The sequence below is a fragment of the Nestor notabilis genome, unplaced genomic scaffold (assembly GCF_000696875.1).
Source record: "Nestor notabilis isolate BGI_N333 unplaced genomic scaffold, ASM69687v1 scaffold17562, whole genome shotgun sequence".
Classification (NCBI taxonomy): Eukaryota; Metazoa; Chordata; class Aves; order Psittaciformes; family Psittacidae; genus Nestor; species Nestor notabilis.
The window spans coordinates 23,459-40,696 of record NW_009919930.1 but is presented as its reverse complement, the minus strand read 5'-3'; the positions used below and the strand labels follow the sequence as shown (position 1 = coordinate 40,696).

At 36.2% G+C, this 17,238-nt stretch overlaps 1 protein-coding gene across 2 annotated transcripts in view; it reads right to left on the bottom strand.

Annotated features, from left to right (window-relative positions):
- Window positions 1-17,238, bottom strand: part of HEATR5A (HEAT repeat containing 5A) — a 54,585-nt gene that overhangs the window by 24,312 nt on the left and 13,035 nt on the right. For both annotated transcript variants that reach the window (XM_010010460.1, XM_010010461.1), the window contains exons 8-18: window positions 16,484-16,639; window positions 15,394-15,644; window positions 12,074-12,185; window positions 11,007-11,159; window positions 9,600-9,699; window positions 8,757-8,866; window positions 4,189-4,352; window positions 3,897-4,072; window positions 2,417-2,522; window positions 970-1,160; window positions 372-531 (exon numbers count right to left, since the gene is read on the bottom strand). In XM_010010460.1, coding sequence (XP_010008762.1) covers window positions 372-531; window positions 970-1,160; window positions 2,417-2,522; window positions 3,897-4,072; window positions 4,189-4,352; window positions 8,757-8,866; window positions 9,600-9,699; window positions 11,007-11,159; window positions 12,074-12,185; window positions 15,394-15,644; window positions 16,484-16,639 — 1,679 coding nt within the window. The remainder of the gene's footprint in view (window positions 1-371; window positions 532-969; window positions 1,161-2,416; window positions 2,523-3,896; window positions 4,073-4,188; window positions 4,353-8,756; window positions 8,867-9,599; window positions 9,700-11,006; window positions 11,160-12,073; window positions 12,186-15,393; window positions 15,645-16,483; window positions 16,640-17,238) is intronic.

Genomic DNA, 17,238 nt, shown 5'->3' with positions numbered 1-17,238 from the left:
ACCATTGTAGCAGAGACAAAAACTGACGTGAACAAAAAACCCTAGGTACTATCTAGTCAAGGTCAAGATATAGGTGAATGTGAAATTAATCAATTCCTAAAACATCAGATATCGCTTTGGAAGCCAGCATATTTTAGCATTATCAGCCTCACTGATCATTAAATAAGAACTTCCCATATCTCATAATTCTTGTTGGGAAGGTGGATTTCAAGCAGGGATTATGGCTTTCATTGCCTGTGCTGCTCCAGCCATCACCTGTGAGGTATGCCTAAGAGGTTGTGAAGTGTTATTCTTGCAAGAAAAAACACCTAAACTCCAGAATATAAATCAGTTAATTTGTAACGTAACATTTTTAGGTAAGTGACAAGTACCTGTACATCAGGAGAAGTAGTGTCCTGAGACAAAGTATAAAGGATTCCAACACACGCATTCAGGTGCTGAGTAGAACCTATTCCTCCTAGGTACCTATACAGACATCCCAGAGCCAAAGAATGACCTGTTCTTGATACCACATCCCTAGCAGACTTTAGCCTATTAATTATAAGGGGAAAAAAAACCCTGTTAGTGTAATCACCAAGACTAAGGCTAATAATCACATCTCCAAATAGAATTTCTAGTATATAATCCCCAAAATATTTTATTAGACATTGTTATATTGTTAAAATTCTAAGTTCATTTATAATTTCTTATCTGAAGGAAGTACCAAAAATGTTTTAGATATGCTTACATGATGTGGCTAGAACAGCAGCCAATTTGAAAGTCTACATGCTTACTTAGACAATCTTAAATATCATCAAAACTGAGAGATGCAAGCTGAAGTCAGGCAGTACTTTTCCCTGTTAATGTCTGAAGTGACATAAATTCATCAAGGAAATCGGCTTCCAAAAAATATCATAATATGGGTCAGGTAGATTTCTCAAACCTTTTTTACAAACTCAAGCAGTAACTTACCACACTTCATGAACTTACTTGTCAAAACTGACTTGCGCTAATCCAGCAGTGAAGGCAGTGTCTGAAACCACCTGTGCCAACCTGGCCAAACACTCTGCAGCAGCACATCTTAGGAGTGGATTATTGCTTTCCAAGGCACCCATTACCAAGGTCAGGGCAGACCTTCTAACTTCTTCTGGTCCTAAACTTCCCTTGCAGTTAGCCAAATGCTGAAAATAGATATTGAATATATTAAGCAGCAAGACAGTATAGTAATCAGAATGTCTTTTTCTGGCAGTCATGAAAAAAATAACAAGACCTGCAGAAGGAATTTGATTTTCCACCCCTTTTATCTGAGAATTTCCTTTCTTTTTATTTCCTGGTTTGAGAATTAGAAGTCTAACTCTACATAAGAATACATCATTAAAAACAATAAAATCCAGCTGGAGTGCATGGAGCTCTGCCTGGGGACGGACGAGAAGCTGGCTGAGACCTTGTGGGTCAAGATTAAAAGGAGGAGGGCAGGGACAGCAGGTGGAGACCACCCAACCAGGAAGACTGACTGGATGAGGCCCTCTACTGCCAGATAGGTGCACCCTCACATTCCCAAGTCCTGGTGCTCATGCGGGATTTCAACCACCCTGATACCTGCTGGAGGGACAACACAGGAAGGCATAAGTAATCCACGAGCTTCCTGGAATATGTTGATGATAACTTTCTTCTCTAAGTAATAGAGCAATCAATCATAAGAGGGGCTATTCTGTACCTTGTCCTCAACAACAGGGAGGGACTGGTGGGGAATGTGAGGCTGGAGGGTAGCCTTGGCTGCAGTGACCATGAAACGGTGGAGTTTGAGACACTTAATGTGGTGAGGAGGGCGCACAGCAAGCTTGCTACCCTGGACTTCAGGAGAGGAGACTCTGGCCTCTTAAGGATCTGCCTGGTGGAGTACCATGGGATAAAGCCCTGGAAGGAAGAGGGGCCCAAGAAAGCTGGTTAATATTCAAGGATCAATTCCTCCAAGCTCAGGAGCAATGCATCCTGACAAAGAGGAAGTCAGGCAAGAACACCAGGAGGCCTGCATGGATGAACAAGAAGCTCCTGTTAGTGTGGCAAGACACCGGCACAGGGTGCCCAGAGAAGCTGTGGCTGCCCCATCCCTGGCAGTGTTCAAGGCCAGGTTGGATGGGGCTTGGAGCAACCTGCTCTAGTGGAAGGTGTCCCTGACCATGACAGTGGGGTTGGAACTAGATGATCTTTAAAGTCCCTTCTAAACAAAACCATTCTATGAAAAAAAAGGAAAAATTAAACTGTGAGCCTTAAACACTTAAGAAAATTGTGACATCACAAACCAATATATTATCATAGAAAACAGGACTAATCTTCACCTTGACTGTTAATCAAAACAAGAAGTTCTGTGTAGAAACATTCAAACTGACAGATGTCATGTTTCAGACACAGAGAGACTGAAACAAAGGAGGTTTACCTTTAAGGAAGTAGAAAAGGCTGACACAACATTCAACTGTACTATTTGCTGGCGTGATCCTTTTGTTTGCTTTATGGAATTCAACAACTGCTCTAACACCTGGAGCCTTAAACAAAACCAGAAAAGAAACCACAGAATCAAAAAGAAGGAAACAACTCAAGCTTTTTTATTTTATTTTAACACACATAACAAAGCCTATATATCGTAGAAACAGAGGTGGAACAAATCTATTACCTTAACTTTTGAGCATTTTCCTTCAGTTGGCATTTTATTCCTGCCTACTTCAAAACATTTTTGTATTCTACATTACAATAAGTAATCGCTCTATGAATATGAACTTTTTGCCTCTGTTTCCTTATAACACATGCATTCACAAGTAATTGTTTTATATCTAAGTAACATTAGACAGATGCTATTAAAAGCAACTGTATATGGGAATGATGCATTTTGACTTACAATTGAGAAAGGAGAAGGGAAAAGAAAAGGAAAATGCAGTTATCTGCAGCAATTAGATCAGGTCTTGAAAATGAGGTGAAGAAAAACAACCAGCAATGTGGTGACAGTAGTGGCAAAAAGCCCAGAAAAAACAGAAAAAAAACCTAAACCCACAAAAAAAAGCAGTGGGTGAAGACAAAATAATGAAGTAAATGCAAGTCAGAAGAACATATGATAAAGCATGTGGCAATTTTATTGGCAGGTGTACTCATATATAAACAGCTGCCTCAAGATTACACTGAATCCAAGCATTCCAAGCAATGAAGACATCAAGCCTCAGGACTCACATGCTATGCACTCGCCCCTCACATGAACAAAACCATCACCACCTCTAATAGTCCTGATCTGAGGTCTAACTGCAGTTGGCTTTGAAAATATAAAGCTGTTTAATTAAAAAGTAATTGATTTGCTCTAATGTTGCATTCAAGAAAATTACCAGCAGCACACAGAATAAGCAAGAGCATGCAAAAATCTTGAGAAATTTCATGCCTCAGCAACACATGTGCTTATAAACATGAAAAAACCCAAAATGCCATGTGTGCAGTAGGAAGGTTACATACACACAAACCCAGGAGAAGTCTGTGATCCCTTTCAAGCATTCTTGTACCTTTTCAGAGTGTGTTAAGACACATACTCTTGTTTCTTCCCATCCAATTTTTTTAATGAATTAGGCAGGATATGGGTTAAATTTTGCTGCAGCTTCTTACCTCTTTTGTGCTCTTTGGTCTATGGCTTTAGGTAATTGTGTATTGAGCTCTATAATAATCGTATAATATAAATAAATAGAATTTATTATAATGACAGTAACCTCTTGCTAGATATGCCTTTTCATTGTAACTTTAGGCAAAAAGTCTACTAATTTACTAGTCTGAATTATATTATTCAGATGGCTTACAGAACTGTTTTCTCCAGCGTTCAATCTCAAACACTGGGACCATCATTTAGCGCTGCCCAAATTCCCCACCGGTTACAGTTACTACTTTACCTGTGAGATTCTGCTACATGGGAAAACATAACTCCAAACAAACGTGCTGCTGCGCTGATAACAGACAATACGGGAGGTAGAGGTTTAGGTACTGAATCACCTTTTGCAACTTTCTCATAAATTGAGTAAGGGTCATACTCCAGGCTGCCGCCAGCAATGCTGTTACCTAAAAGTAGCTGGAAGAAGGAAAAAAGTGATACTCATATTTTTTACCAAGTCAAAACCAGCACTGACCCAATAACTAGAACTGTATGAACATATATCCCCATGATTATACTAGATCAAAAAGTACCTGCTCTTCAATAAATCGGTGGTCAGTCTCCTGCAGTAAGGGACCAAGTAAAAGGAGATCATTCTCATGACAAAGGGGTGGAAGCAAGAATGTTGAGGTATCAATCTGGCTATCTGGGACAGTCAAGTCAGCCAGTAACTCTTTCAGAACAGCCCAGAAGCTTCCTTTAAATTAAAGGAAAAAAAAATATTCAAAATTTACAGTTTATTACTTGCCACAAGCAACTTTGGAAGCAACATACTTATACTGCAATAGCAACATCCATCTAACATTTTTCTTAAGTCTTCAAACAGTTACTTGGAGAACACTCTGGCTACAGGGGAAACAACAGAGCACTAAGATCAGCAAACTAAGCACATACAACAATCTAGAAGTTGAAAAACAGAGACTTCTACCTTTAAAGAAGGCATAATGCCTTACAACTGCTAACCCATTAAGTTAGTTACATTTACAATTAAAATAGAGGAAAAAGGCAGTTACAAGCACAGCCATATTTTCTTCCATTTCCTGAAAAATAATGCTGTGGAATGTATTACATAACCACACAGGAATACTTGGACTTGGCAAGCAGAGGTAATTTAAACCATCCATAAGTCTGATAAATAACCAAAAGCTGCAGAATGTACTCCCCTCTTTCAGGAGTTTGCAAAAAGCAAAGCATGAGGAATTTACTGTAGGTTACATTATGACAATTTACACTGGTAGCTTAAGCTATCACATAGTTTGGTACATGCTATTTCAAACAAGATTGTACATTATACATAAACAGCAAATTCTAAGTCAGACTACTTTAGGTTTTTAAAATAGTCTTCTGCAGTGAGAGAACATTTCTAGCACTGAACCACACGTGATGAGAAAGGTCTAGTTTATCTGTTCAGTAAAATGTGTTGAAAAACACTTGCAGAACTGATCTTAAAGAATGTACACAGTCTTTATGAAGATATTACATTAAAATTTACCTCCAGAGCACTATGATTGCAAAGTCAAGTCCTCATGAAATGGGGAGTATTAGCATTAAGAGCAGGCTTAACTCCACATATCAGTATTTTGCATTCAATTTTGTTGTTAGATGATCACACCATTACCCGTTTTCACTCCAGCTGCTGAGAATTTTTCAACACGTGTGATAGCACAGTTATCAGCATCTCATGAGCAGAATCATTTGTATGGCTGGAGCTGGTAGCTCCAATCACCTATTTTACCCTTCCTCAATCTTGAATACATCTGAGAAAGCTGACTTCCCTACCAGCAATCCCCTCTCCCCAACCAGGCTCTCTTCCTGCAAGCTTCTGTTGCTTTTACTGCCTCCCTGACTAAATAGCAAGTATGTCGTTTTTCCCCAAATGCTTACATCAAATCTAAATGCAAAAGACTAACAATATCAAATATATTCCAAGATGCACAGATAGTGTGCAAAAGGGACAGAAAGAGAACCTTTTAAGAAACAATATTAAACAACCAGAAATTGCTTTTTCCATTATTATCGATCACAATTAAAAAAAAAAAAAAGCCTTTCCTATGAAAACATTTTTCAAATAAAGTTTAACAGAGATACTCAGCAACTTTTAACCAAATTAACATTTGTTTTAGCTCCAGACACTTGGCCATCCTCAACATGTCAAGTAGTATTACCCCAGTATAAAGCAGTTCAAAGTACCAAGCCAGAACGCTGCTCCAGCATTCTAGCTATTCATCTCATTCTATTAAGAGAAGTGAATGCTTTTATTGAATTTTATGGTTTAGACAGTAGGACACAACAAGCACAAAAAGCTGAAGAATGAAAAGAACCCTAATGAGTTGCCTGACAAAACACATTAATTTCAAGCCACAGAAAACATCAAATCTAATAATCAAAGTGCAAACTACTGAAATTATTTGTGTGAAATTCTCGAATTGGACATTATATTAATTGAAATTCTTACATTAACAGGAAATAAATATTTTGGCCTCAAAAACATGAGCACATTATAATGCAAAACTAATGACACATGAAAAATTACACGAATAAGAATCATCGTCTTAGAAACAGAACTAGCTTTTCCCATCTTAACAAGTTCATATTTCGGGTCAGCTAAATTGCAAAGTCTTAACCATTCACACACGATGGAAGACAGCAACTAACACGTTACATGTATTTCACTGATTTTCAAGCTAACCCAATACATTTTGCTCGTATTTGTCATTGCTGAAATAATGCAAAAAATCGGCTACTACTCATGTACACTCACAGTAAGCCTTCATAGAACTCTGCTGTTTGAGCAGATATCAACTTTTAGTGATAACAGAAAGCAGTAAGAGATCAAAGCAGAAAGAGAGCAGGAAAGGACCAAGCAGAGCCTAAACAAGTCCTGGTATCTCAGGCCTCAGAAATCTAAAGGTTTGAATTGAGAAAGAGGCTGGAACTATGAATATAGAATCTGCTTTCAACTGTTTATTTTGCTGGGTATTTTGTTTTGTTCCTATTGTGCTAAAGCATACAAGTGTTGCACATTATTTGCAAACACTAAAAGCTTGAGTTAAAGCTCCTAGTATATGTTCCCATCACCAATTTTCTCAAAAAGAAATAATTTGCAGGTTTCTAGCCCCTGGCTAACTACCCGGATTGAAGAAAATTAAAAGAAAAGAAATAAAACTATGAACTGGTGAAAGCTTCTCATTCAGTGTATCACTGAGCAATGCAAAATGTGCTAGACTGCAACATGGGAGTACTCTTAAAATTCTTCCCAGTGGTAATAACTAAAATTAGATATTGAAAAATGCATCCTTGGTTCCATAACCATAATGTTTTTTAAAAATCCTAGTATTTGCATTTATTTCACAGTTTATGCATGAAGCTGTTATACCAGAAAGAACAGTATGTGTTTAAGCTTTACCTTAAAAACTCTTCTTTGCATTTTTAAATGATGCCTACTTATACATTAAAAATATATAGCAGACCTTGAAAATAAGCTCTGCCAATATATTCGTTTCTCTCTTTCCCCACTCTCATACTGCTGTACTACAAACAAGTGGACAACTCTGAGACTACATCTGTCACATTACTGGTTTGATTCTAATGCTATTCACAAAGCTTTCAGCCGAGTGACCACTTATTTATCAGAAACCTTTTAAACTTTTTATTTATTTATTTGTTCTAGAACGCAGCATCCTCAGCTAGGATGCTCACTCAGAAGTGTCAGGTTTTGCAGATCACATTGCAAAACACTGTATATTTTTCAGTGAAGTTAGATCAAGAATGATGCCAGAGACTCATCAGGGACTGTACAGATATGACAAGGGGCAATGGGTTTAAACTTAAACAAGGGAAGTTCAGGTTAGATATAAGGAAGAACTTCTTTACTGTGAGGGTGCTGAAGCACTAGAACAGGTTACCCAAAGAAGTGGTAAATGCTCCATCCCTGGCAGTGTTCAAGGCCATGTTGGACAGAGCCTTGGGTGACATGGTTTAGTGTGAGGTGTCCCTGCCCATGGCAGGGGGGGTGGAACTAGATGATCTTAAGGTCCTTTCCAACCCAAGCCATTCTATGATAAGAAACCGCCAAACCCAGCCATACCCAAATATTTGTGTTCTATACAGCATGGTCCCTGTAATAAAAGAACAAAACAAGTAACTTGCTCTAAGGGATGGAGGTGTCATTTTCAGTTGTTAAAGCCCAAGTCACAAATGCGTATTATACACTTTGCTTCAAGTGTTATTTACAGACTTCTAATGTGACAACAGCTTTAAGACAAAGGTCAGGGATTTATCCTTACAAAGATTCACTTGGCAGTTGCCACTAGATGGAGCAGATTATTTGAGTAAGGATTCCCTTCTATGATACAGAGGACACAGCCAATGCAGTGCCTGGTTTCTTGATATTCTCTCTGTCCTGATGAAATACACTGTACCTCTCTTTACTACTGACAAAACCACTCTAGCTCCTTATTTCAGTCCACATGGTACTCTATGGCAAACAATTTAAAGATGAAAAAGGTATTTAATGTTTTAGCTGAACTGTTAGACCTGTCTAACTACAGTGCATAGTTATTAGATTAGAGGACTAGATTTTAAATACTCCTAGTTATGGTCTGCTACAGAAAGATAAGTCTATCCCCAGATTTTGTGAAAATTTTCTTTAAATACTATTTTTTTATCCACAATCTGCTCAGAATCAGATTAATATATCTGTAATATCTTTGAAACAGTTAAATGAAATTCAGTAGACTATACGCAACTAATTTACGCTAAGATTACACCTTTCTGATTTAGGATTCAATGGAAAATAAAACAGGAGCCAGAGAAAGTAAATTCTTCAAATAGTTTAAAATGGCAAGGTTATCTACATTCAAGTTTCAACTAAAAATAAGGCTAAAGTCTGTATTTGTAATGGGGTGGAAGAAGATCACAAACACTAGCTTTTCAAAAGCACAGTGACTTCACTATAATTTCATTACGTTTAAAAAGAGAGAATAAAATCTGCTTATTAGAAAAGGAACTAATTCTTGTTATCTGAACATAAGTTGAACAAAAATTTGAAAATGAAACCATGGTATTTTAAATGCATTTCTCTTCATAAGGAAATACGTACCTTCATAGGTCTTTGGAGGTAATACTGCTAGTAGTTCGTAAAGTTTATGTCTGTAAACTGTTGATGGTGTTTTTAAAGAATTTCCATATGATTTATATATTGAAGAAAGCCTTAAAATATAAAAAGCACATCAATGATGTTAAAGCCTTTAAGCATTATGCACCACCTCCTGTTTCATTTGTACCACTCTACTGAATACTTTCAAAATCTATACATACTGTAAGTACAGGTTTGATTTGCATTACCCATAGAAGAAGCAAAACAATTTATTTCACATGTTCTGACAGAATGTCTGTTCTCCATTCCCAGACCTTATTTCTATATAAAATTAGAGAAATAAACAAGGTTTTCTATTTCATTTTATTGTACCTATATTTATTATAATTAGCTTTCTTGTGGGAATAAGTCAGTTAACTTAGAGCCCAAATACATTATTACCTATTCTTCAGGCAAAAGTTTAAAAATTATAAAACCCTTTCAGGCTTAGCTCTGAATCTAAATATAAAAAATACCCATGTCTAAAACATTTTGTCCAAGCATATTCTTGAACTATTTTTTATTTTATAAAAACTGGCCACGAATATACACGAATGTGTATGATTGATTAAAAAAGCACATCAAAAACACTAGCTTAACAGAACCATGCTATATTTTTTTCCCTAGCTTTTTTACACAATACTGGAATCTGCAAACACATTATCATGCCAGCTAAAGCCTGCTGAATTCTGTACTCTTATTTTTGTACCTTGGAAAGAAAGTTCTTCAAAAGGTGCACTAAATCAATACAAGGAGATTGCTCTGTAGCTTTTAAATCTCATTTAACAGTTTAATACAAACACTTACTGTGTCAATAAATCAACAGCACTTGGAAGAGGAGGAAGAAGTCTCTGAACAACTTCATCCGTAAGAAGACCAGCACAGTGTGAAACAAAGCTTTTGATAGCTAGAAAAGGAATTGGATTTTAACTTACTTAGTGCGAGATATCTAGAAGAAAAAAAGTCACATTAGTGAAGTAATCACACTATTACCTCACTAATCATTTAAAAGTAGAAGAAAACATGCAATTTTATTTTTTAAATATTTTGACCAATAATTAAAGAAACCAATATAAATCTGAAATTAAAAAATTCGTATTTCCAGATGCATTGTTTTGGTGTCTCAGCTTGGATATTCATACCCTGACTTTTAACTGCATATATAAATGCAAGTAGTTTTTGCTTTTTGTTGTGAATTGAGTTATGGAACATAACTTCATGATAACAGTAAGATAAAAAAAGGGGGGAAGGATGACGGCCAGATGATCTACTGCTTACTTCACTAGTTTTATATTTAAAATTAGCTTAATTGCTGTACTTTAAGACTTTAACAACTTATATGTACGAAGTACTTTCCATTATTTATGAAAATTAAACTTGAGTTTAATTTTCAAGAAGTACCTAGGGAATAAACGATATTAAAAAAAAAAAAGGAAAAAAATAAAGGTTAAAAGGTCAATTGTTTAGGTTACTTCCAAAATGAAATTACTATGGAACTCCACACTTTCCTATAGATTTTAACAGTGAGAGAGAGGGATGATCACGATACTAGGGTTCACATTTCTGTAATGCAAAGGACCCTTTAGTACTCTAGAATACATGACTGAAACACATTTGTGTTATATCTGAAGACCAATGGAGTCACCTCTTGGAAACCCAAATCCACAGCATCTAATGATGAAAAATTGCAACCCGCCAGACAGCAGCCAAATACATAGCACTCTTTAATGGCTGAGAACTGCAACCTCCTTATTGTATTTTTACCTGAGTCTTTCTGCTCTCACATATGCGTTTGACTTCTATTTTGCTTACAGTAAGTTACCTATTAGGAACAGAACTCCTATTTACCAAATATAATAGATTGTATAAACAGCAGAGTACCCCCTGGTTTGGGTCTTCATTCATTACTGTGATATGTAGGTTAAACAAAAGACAAGCAACCTTTCTGATATCATTTACTGTTTGGAAATCAACTGATTAGAAGAGCGAAAGAAAAAAACATCTTGGGTCTTATTTTCGGTTTTTTGTTTGTTTTTCAAAAATGAAACATAAGTAAATATATACATACACAAGCATGTATGTTGGGGAGTTAATACATTCTTTACAATCCAGTGAAGAAAATCAATATTAAGTATCCTTGTTCTTTAGGAAGGAAAAATAAACAAATAGCCCAACTATAAACATGCAGGGAAAGACACAGTAAATCCTGCTTACCACAGAGAGCACCAGCACGACCTTCCAGTGTTACTTGCCAGGTAAATGAATCTCCTCGTGTCTTCTCTGTTTCTAGGTCTTTAGGAGATGATGGAAAGATACACTTCCACAGTAACAGCATTCGTGGCAGATGGTGTTGGACAACTGCGGGACCTGTAAATGTTAACAGTTATCATGCCAATGTAAGGATTAATAAAATTTCATTTTCTCTTTGGTACTTTCTCCTATATTCACAAAATCTTCACAGTAGTGAGCAAAATTTTATGCTGTTTTTCCAGGCTTCTCATATATAATTTCTCAAATGTTTACTGCCTTGGTACTTCATTTTCATCCATAACCACATACCCACTGATACATTTATTAGTATGCCACCAAGCCGACCAGAATATGTTTTACTAAACACAGACCCTGTGGATCACGAGCGTAAGAGATGTAATAAGCAATAGTGATGTTCAGAAAAGCAAACATTTGTTATAGGTTAACACACAAGATGTGTTTTCCCAAATTTAAGAAAAAACTGGGAGCTGCTGGGCAAAAGTAACAGCTGAAAATATGAAAGATGTCTTAAAAACGTGAACAAAATGGATAAAATATGTTCTTCATTAGTAATTTAGTGATCACAGTTGATAATCTGACCACTAGTAAATATCAGAAAGTTCTATAAGATTTAAATGCCTGACAAGAGGGAAATACAAATGATTAGCTCATTTTGTACTGATATAGATGTTACAAAATATAAGTGCAATTCTTCATGACCACTTGACATGAAGTGGACATGAAGTGACATTTGGTTGGACTGACTTTGAAATTTATCTTCTACATTTCATTAATATTGCTCCCATTCAGTCACTGCTTTTCAGACTTTGCTCCCAATGAGCTAATAGCAAATTTAAAAGAAATAACACTTTTATTTAGAAAGATTTTCTAAATATTCCAATTAATATTAGGGGTTTGTTTTAGTATTATTTTGCAGAGGTAAATTAAATGAAACATCCAAAGAACTAAAGTCAGAGACAGAACACAGAACAGCTTGATGTAATTTAAGAAAAATTGTAGAAAGCTACTACCTAATGTCATGAGGGCAGCTATCAACAGCCATCCAGCCTGTGTTCGCTGCAGTGAAATGCGACTGTTCTGAGAAGCAGAACACAACAAATCCTCTGCTACTGTCATGATTACCTTCAAAGTTAAAGAGAAAAATAGAGCATCAGCATCTTAGTAACTACGAAATGTAATTTCAGTTCTATTTGCTGTGATACTTAATTCTATTTCAGTGTCCCAAAATAGAATGTTATCTTTCCCTCAAACTCTGGCAATAAACTCAGGCTCATGAAGTTGCAATGACTGACTTCAGTACTAGAATGGGACGGCTTCGACAGTTCTGTGGGGTACTACGTAAGATACATTGCTGCTTTGTCCCCTTTCTTTTATCAGCAGTACAATGACAGGTGACAATTCTCACAGAATGGTGTTGCAAGTATAGAAGTGTTCTGACTATTTATGTCACTATGTAGAAAAAGGATAGCATGAGACATATGAGTTAGAGCTCAGAAGAAGCTGTGAGAGGGATAACAATGTTTTTCTCCTTATTTTAGAATAAGGTCTATCATTATCTCTATCAGTATTTTAATCAACAAATGGTCTAACTAAACAAACAAGTTATAATAGTATACTTAAGAATTAATCCTATCTTAGCTTCTCTGCAATAATTGCACATGCCTACTATTATGTGCTAAATGTAAGGTGACAATCTGCACTCTTACTTCAAGCACAAGCTACCTAGAGTTTACATGTAAGAACATGCACTGTGTCTATGGACAATTATGGCTACAAATGCTAAAAGTATTCTGCAAGTGGTTTGCTTCAATCATGTTTCCCATACATCAAAAAGTATTTCTTACATCTTGCATTATGTCTGGTCACCAAAACAAACTGCTTATAAATTAGTATTACAAGTAAGAAGAGTGATTATCAATATCATTAAAAGCCTCAGTATAGACAACATCCTTCTATCTTTTTTTTTGCACACTATAATTTATTTGGATAGTATAGACAACATCCTTCTAAAATTTATTTTCATGCTTACACAACATGCCACGAAAGCTTGCTTTATGTAAGTTTGAAATTTGTTCACTTCCAAAACTCAGTATTTTGAAAATGTTAGTTTCCCCAGTTCCATAATGCTATCAGGTGGCTGCAAATGAAGAAATCTGTTTTTATAGATTCCTGATAGAGTTAAAATATTTAATTCTAAAACAGTACCTTTGTTAAATTATACTACTGAAAATCACTAAAAGCTTACTATAATTAAATTACCTGTAAGACAAACATCCTAGAAAGGATTTCATTTAAAAATTTGTGACAATTTTTGTCTCTATATACTAGGATGTCTCATTTTTGAAGGATTTTTTTGAACTGTAAGCACTAGTACAGAATGCTAAATACATACAAACCCACTAATTATTTTGTTTTCCTCAATAGGTTCTGCCTGCAACTCTAACTGCTCTCTCAAAGGAAAATACATTAACATAACACAGCTTCTGTCCAGGTCACTACTGTCTATGTTTGATATTTCCTTTTCAAAACTGCTCTATTTAACACTGGTCTCTTTCAGCTCCTCAGAAGAGGAGCTAGTCTGGAATCTGGCAGTGTTCCTAGGAGAGAATGGAAAAGGGCTTTTGTCAGCTTCTCTGTTCTCCCCTCTGCCAGCTTAGCACAGAATAGTGTTTCTCCCACACTTTTCCATGCCCTCCCATACCTCCTCCTGGCCCTATTTCATCCTATTATTTTCCTCTAAAAGAAATCTTTGTTAAGAATTAAGTTTCTCTGTTAAATAGAAACTTTAGCTCTGCTTACTTAGGTGTATAGTATTTGAATGGCACTTCTTGTGCCATTCTTGGCACTTCTTGTGCCCATTATAACTGGGCAAACGATATTAATTTTGTTCTCTCCCCATGGTCTTTAAGTAATCGTGACAAAAAATTTTCAAAAGCTAAGAAAAACAGGCTTTTCAGGCTTTTTGTTGTTGTTTTTTGGGTTTTTTTTTAAACATTTATAAATTGTTTCATCAGCAATTGGGACTTTGAATGTGGAGAGCTGTAGCTAGCAATGTCTATTAAGGACTGGCATGGAACTGTTAGTCCTCAACAATGCAGAAGGGGTGGGTTGGGATCACTGCAAGTCACTACAAGGGATGTTATTCCAAATGTACTAAAGCATTCCTTTCATCTTACAGTGGTGTAAATAACAAAAACCCTCACAATCCTTGAATAAAAGTGTGCCACTTCTTCTCTAATGTCCACTGGCTCTGGAAAAGATATTTTCAGAACCGAGAATGTGTTTACATTACGCAGAGAATTAGCATGTACTACTGACATTTACGTTGCACTGTGGTGTTCCAACTGCAAGTATAACTCCATGGATGAAGTTCTCATTGAGATAGAAACAGCTTTGCCTGGTCTGTATTTCTACATCTGTATATCCCTAAAACTTCAGAGCACAGTATGTCCTACCTGTACTAATGGAGAGACTGGATCTTGGAGAGACTGCAAGTTAGACTTTGTTAATGCAAGAAATTGGTTTCTGTTACATTCTGTAAAATTAAATGAAAGTATGTATCTGTTGGACTTGATAAAAGATTTCTTTGGACTTGTTCAAACATTTTCAAGATAACACATAATTGCTGTTATTGGTGTAAGCACTGACTAAACTGTACACTGGAGAGTCACTAATAGGCCTGGGAAATATTAATTCAGCTTAATCTGTAGTTGAATGAGTTTCTTTCTAGGAGACTTGTTTCCAACATCACAGCATGCAATAGTCTGTGTATATACATTTAATCATGCTTTTAAATAAAAAAAGATCTTTTCCTTCGCAAAGTCTACTCCAAACTAGCCTTTTCTCACCATTAACACTGTTGAAATGACAGCTTTCTAATTTAAGCCAACATCAAACTGGGCCAGAATTGCAGGTGGTTTGATCTTGCTGTAAATAATTTAGTTTGAAATTTTGAAAAATGTAACTCTACTGAATAAATGTTTTCTCCAGGTAAACTTTTTCTTAGGCTGTCCTTACAGCTCCACAGAACTGACCTCTGTCCCAAAGCAACAAACTTATCCCCCAGCAAACTTCCTCATAAGAAAAAGGTAACAGTATGAGTGGTTTAATAAAGTAATTAGTGACATTTCTTGATAAATTCAAAATCCTGACACATGTGAGAAAAATACTTGCTTATTTGACTTATGGTATGCTTTAAAATCTCCTTCTCGAGGAAATAAAGTATCTCATTACTATACTGGGTTATGTGATCATGTCATAAAGAATATATGCAAATTCTACTGCAAAAAAACCCAACAAACTGCCTGTAAGTAAAGTGTTCAGACCATACCTTCCCTTTTCCATGTGGAATTCCTAAAGGACAATGTTTTACTGCACCCAGCAAAGCAGCAACCGCAAAACTGTAGCCAGTTACTGCTTCTGGGGAGGATTTCAATGTATTAAGACGTTCAATGCAACGATCCAACAGTAGGGACACATAGGAGGGCAATGCTACTGCAATACAGCGTAAACACCAAGCTGCCGTTAGTCTAACTGAAATGCTGGGATGAAGAATGACAGAAATTACTGCTTCCAGAACTCCTGAAAAATAAAATGCATTAATACATTTAAGAAATAGGCAAGCAGATTGTGAAACAAGCAAAAATATGTGCAAATGACTGGTAAACACACCACCATCCAGTGTCTGTACTTCTCTTTAAGAAGTACTATTGATTTTTATTGGGAAATATTTCTTATCAAATTGAAATACCCAAATACTTTTCAAAAAAATTACCCTGAAAAGTAACAACACGAAGAAAACCTAACATATTGTAGAGTTACCCACCAACATGCACAGAATACATCTGTAAGTATTCTTAAGGAAGCAGAAATGTAGTAGAAACAGATGTCCACTTGAACACATCCAGAATAAATGCAGCTAAATAAAGGTAGATGAAGATACACAGCTCAAATGAACAGATTTACTGTAAACATTACAAAGTGTTGGACTTCAAATACAACCTTTAACAGAGTTAAATTTGATATGGATTTTTTTTATTTTTTATTTTTTTAATTAATGTACTATTGCAGGTCAGAGAAGATATAGAACTCCTTGGACAATACCTGAAGATTTCCTACAGCATGTAAGCTAACCAAGTCCTTCCTTGTTCTGTTTTCATGTTTTTTTTTGTGGGGTTTGTTCAATGTTTTTTGTGGGTTTGTTAGTTTAGTGGAAGAAAACAGAAAAGGATAGAACTACTAAGGAGGTCCAGGTGAGAAGACTGCACACCAGAAGGAAGGTTGCGATGGTCAATGCCAGACAAAGGATCCTGGCAGATTTGAAAGAATGGACTGTCTAGCCACAAGAAATCAGAGAAGATCACAGTGAACAAACGCATGTATTTTGTACTCTGGTTCACAAAATAATTCAGGGATTGTACCTGTACTAGAATCTTGTAGTAATGGTGCTGCTGTAGTTCCCAAGCCACAGATGAGACTTCCGAGCTCCTGAAGTGCACACACAAGCACATGCTGACTTGCTGTTACATCTGTTGTACTAATTCTTGTTTCCAAGTTACTGTCACTCATTGCAGCATCTGAAAACACAATATAGGAAGAGCCCCATGAAATCATTACCAGAATGAAACGAACAGATCAGAACAAAGATTTTGCTCTGATAAGTTATTTAGATTGCCGAACGAGTGTTTATCATTACCATTATTATTATTGAGCAAACTCTTTTCATAAAGGTTACCTTCACTGAGACAAACACATTTCTTTTACTCACATGGATAGTGTAGTAATATCTGTGAGGGCAGGTGGGAAGCTGAAATGGAAACTACCAAATTGCTTATCTTTAAGTGATAGGGAACAGTGGCTATTAAGAAGCATGCTATTCTCAGCCTCACTGAAAGTGACTTGAAGAGGTCATGCTTTGGTGCAACTTGCCATTTACTACATAGTAGGACAAAAAAGAACGAAAGAGTGAAACAGTGTAAGTAAGCAAGCAAGAATTGGGGGTGGGGTGGGGAATAAAAAGGGAGGGAAAAATCTGGAGGTTTTGGAAAGTTCGTCTTTTGAGACATAAATGATTACGTCAGTTGAGACATTTAATATTTAGGTATTTAACTGGGATACAATAAGCAGCTGTATACCAGGGGATGACTGGTTATGCCCAGCATTCTCTTTCTTTTTC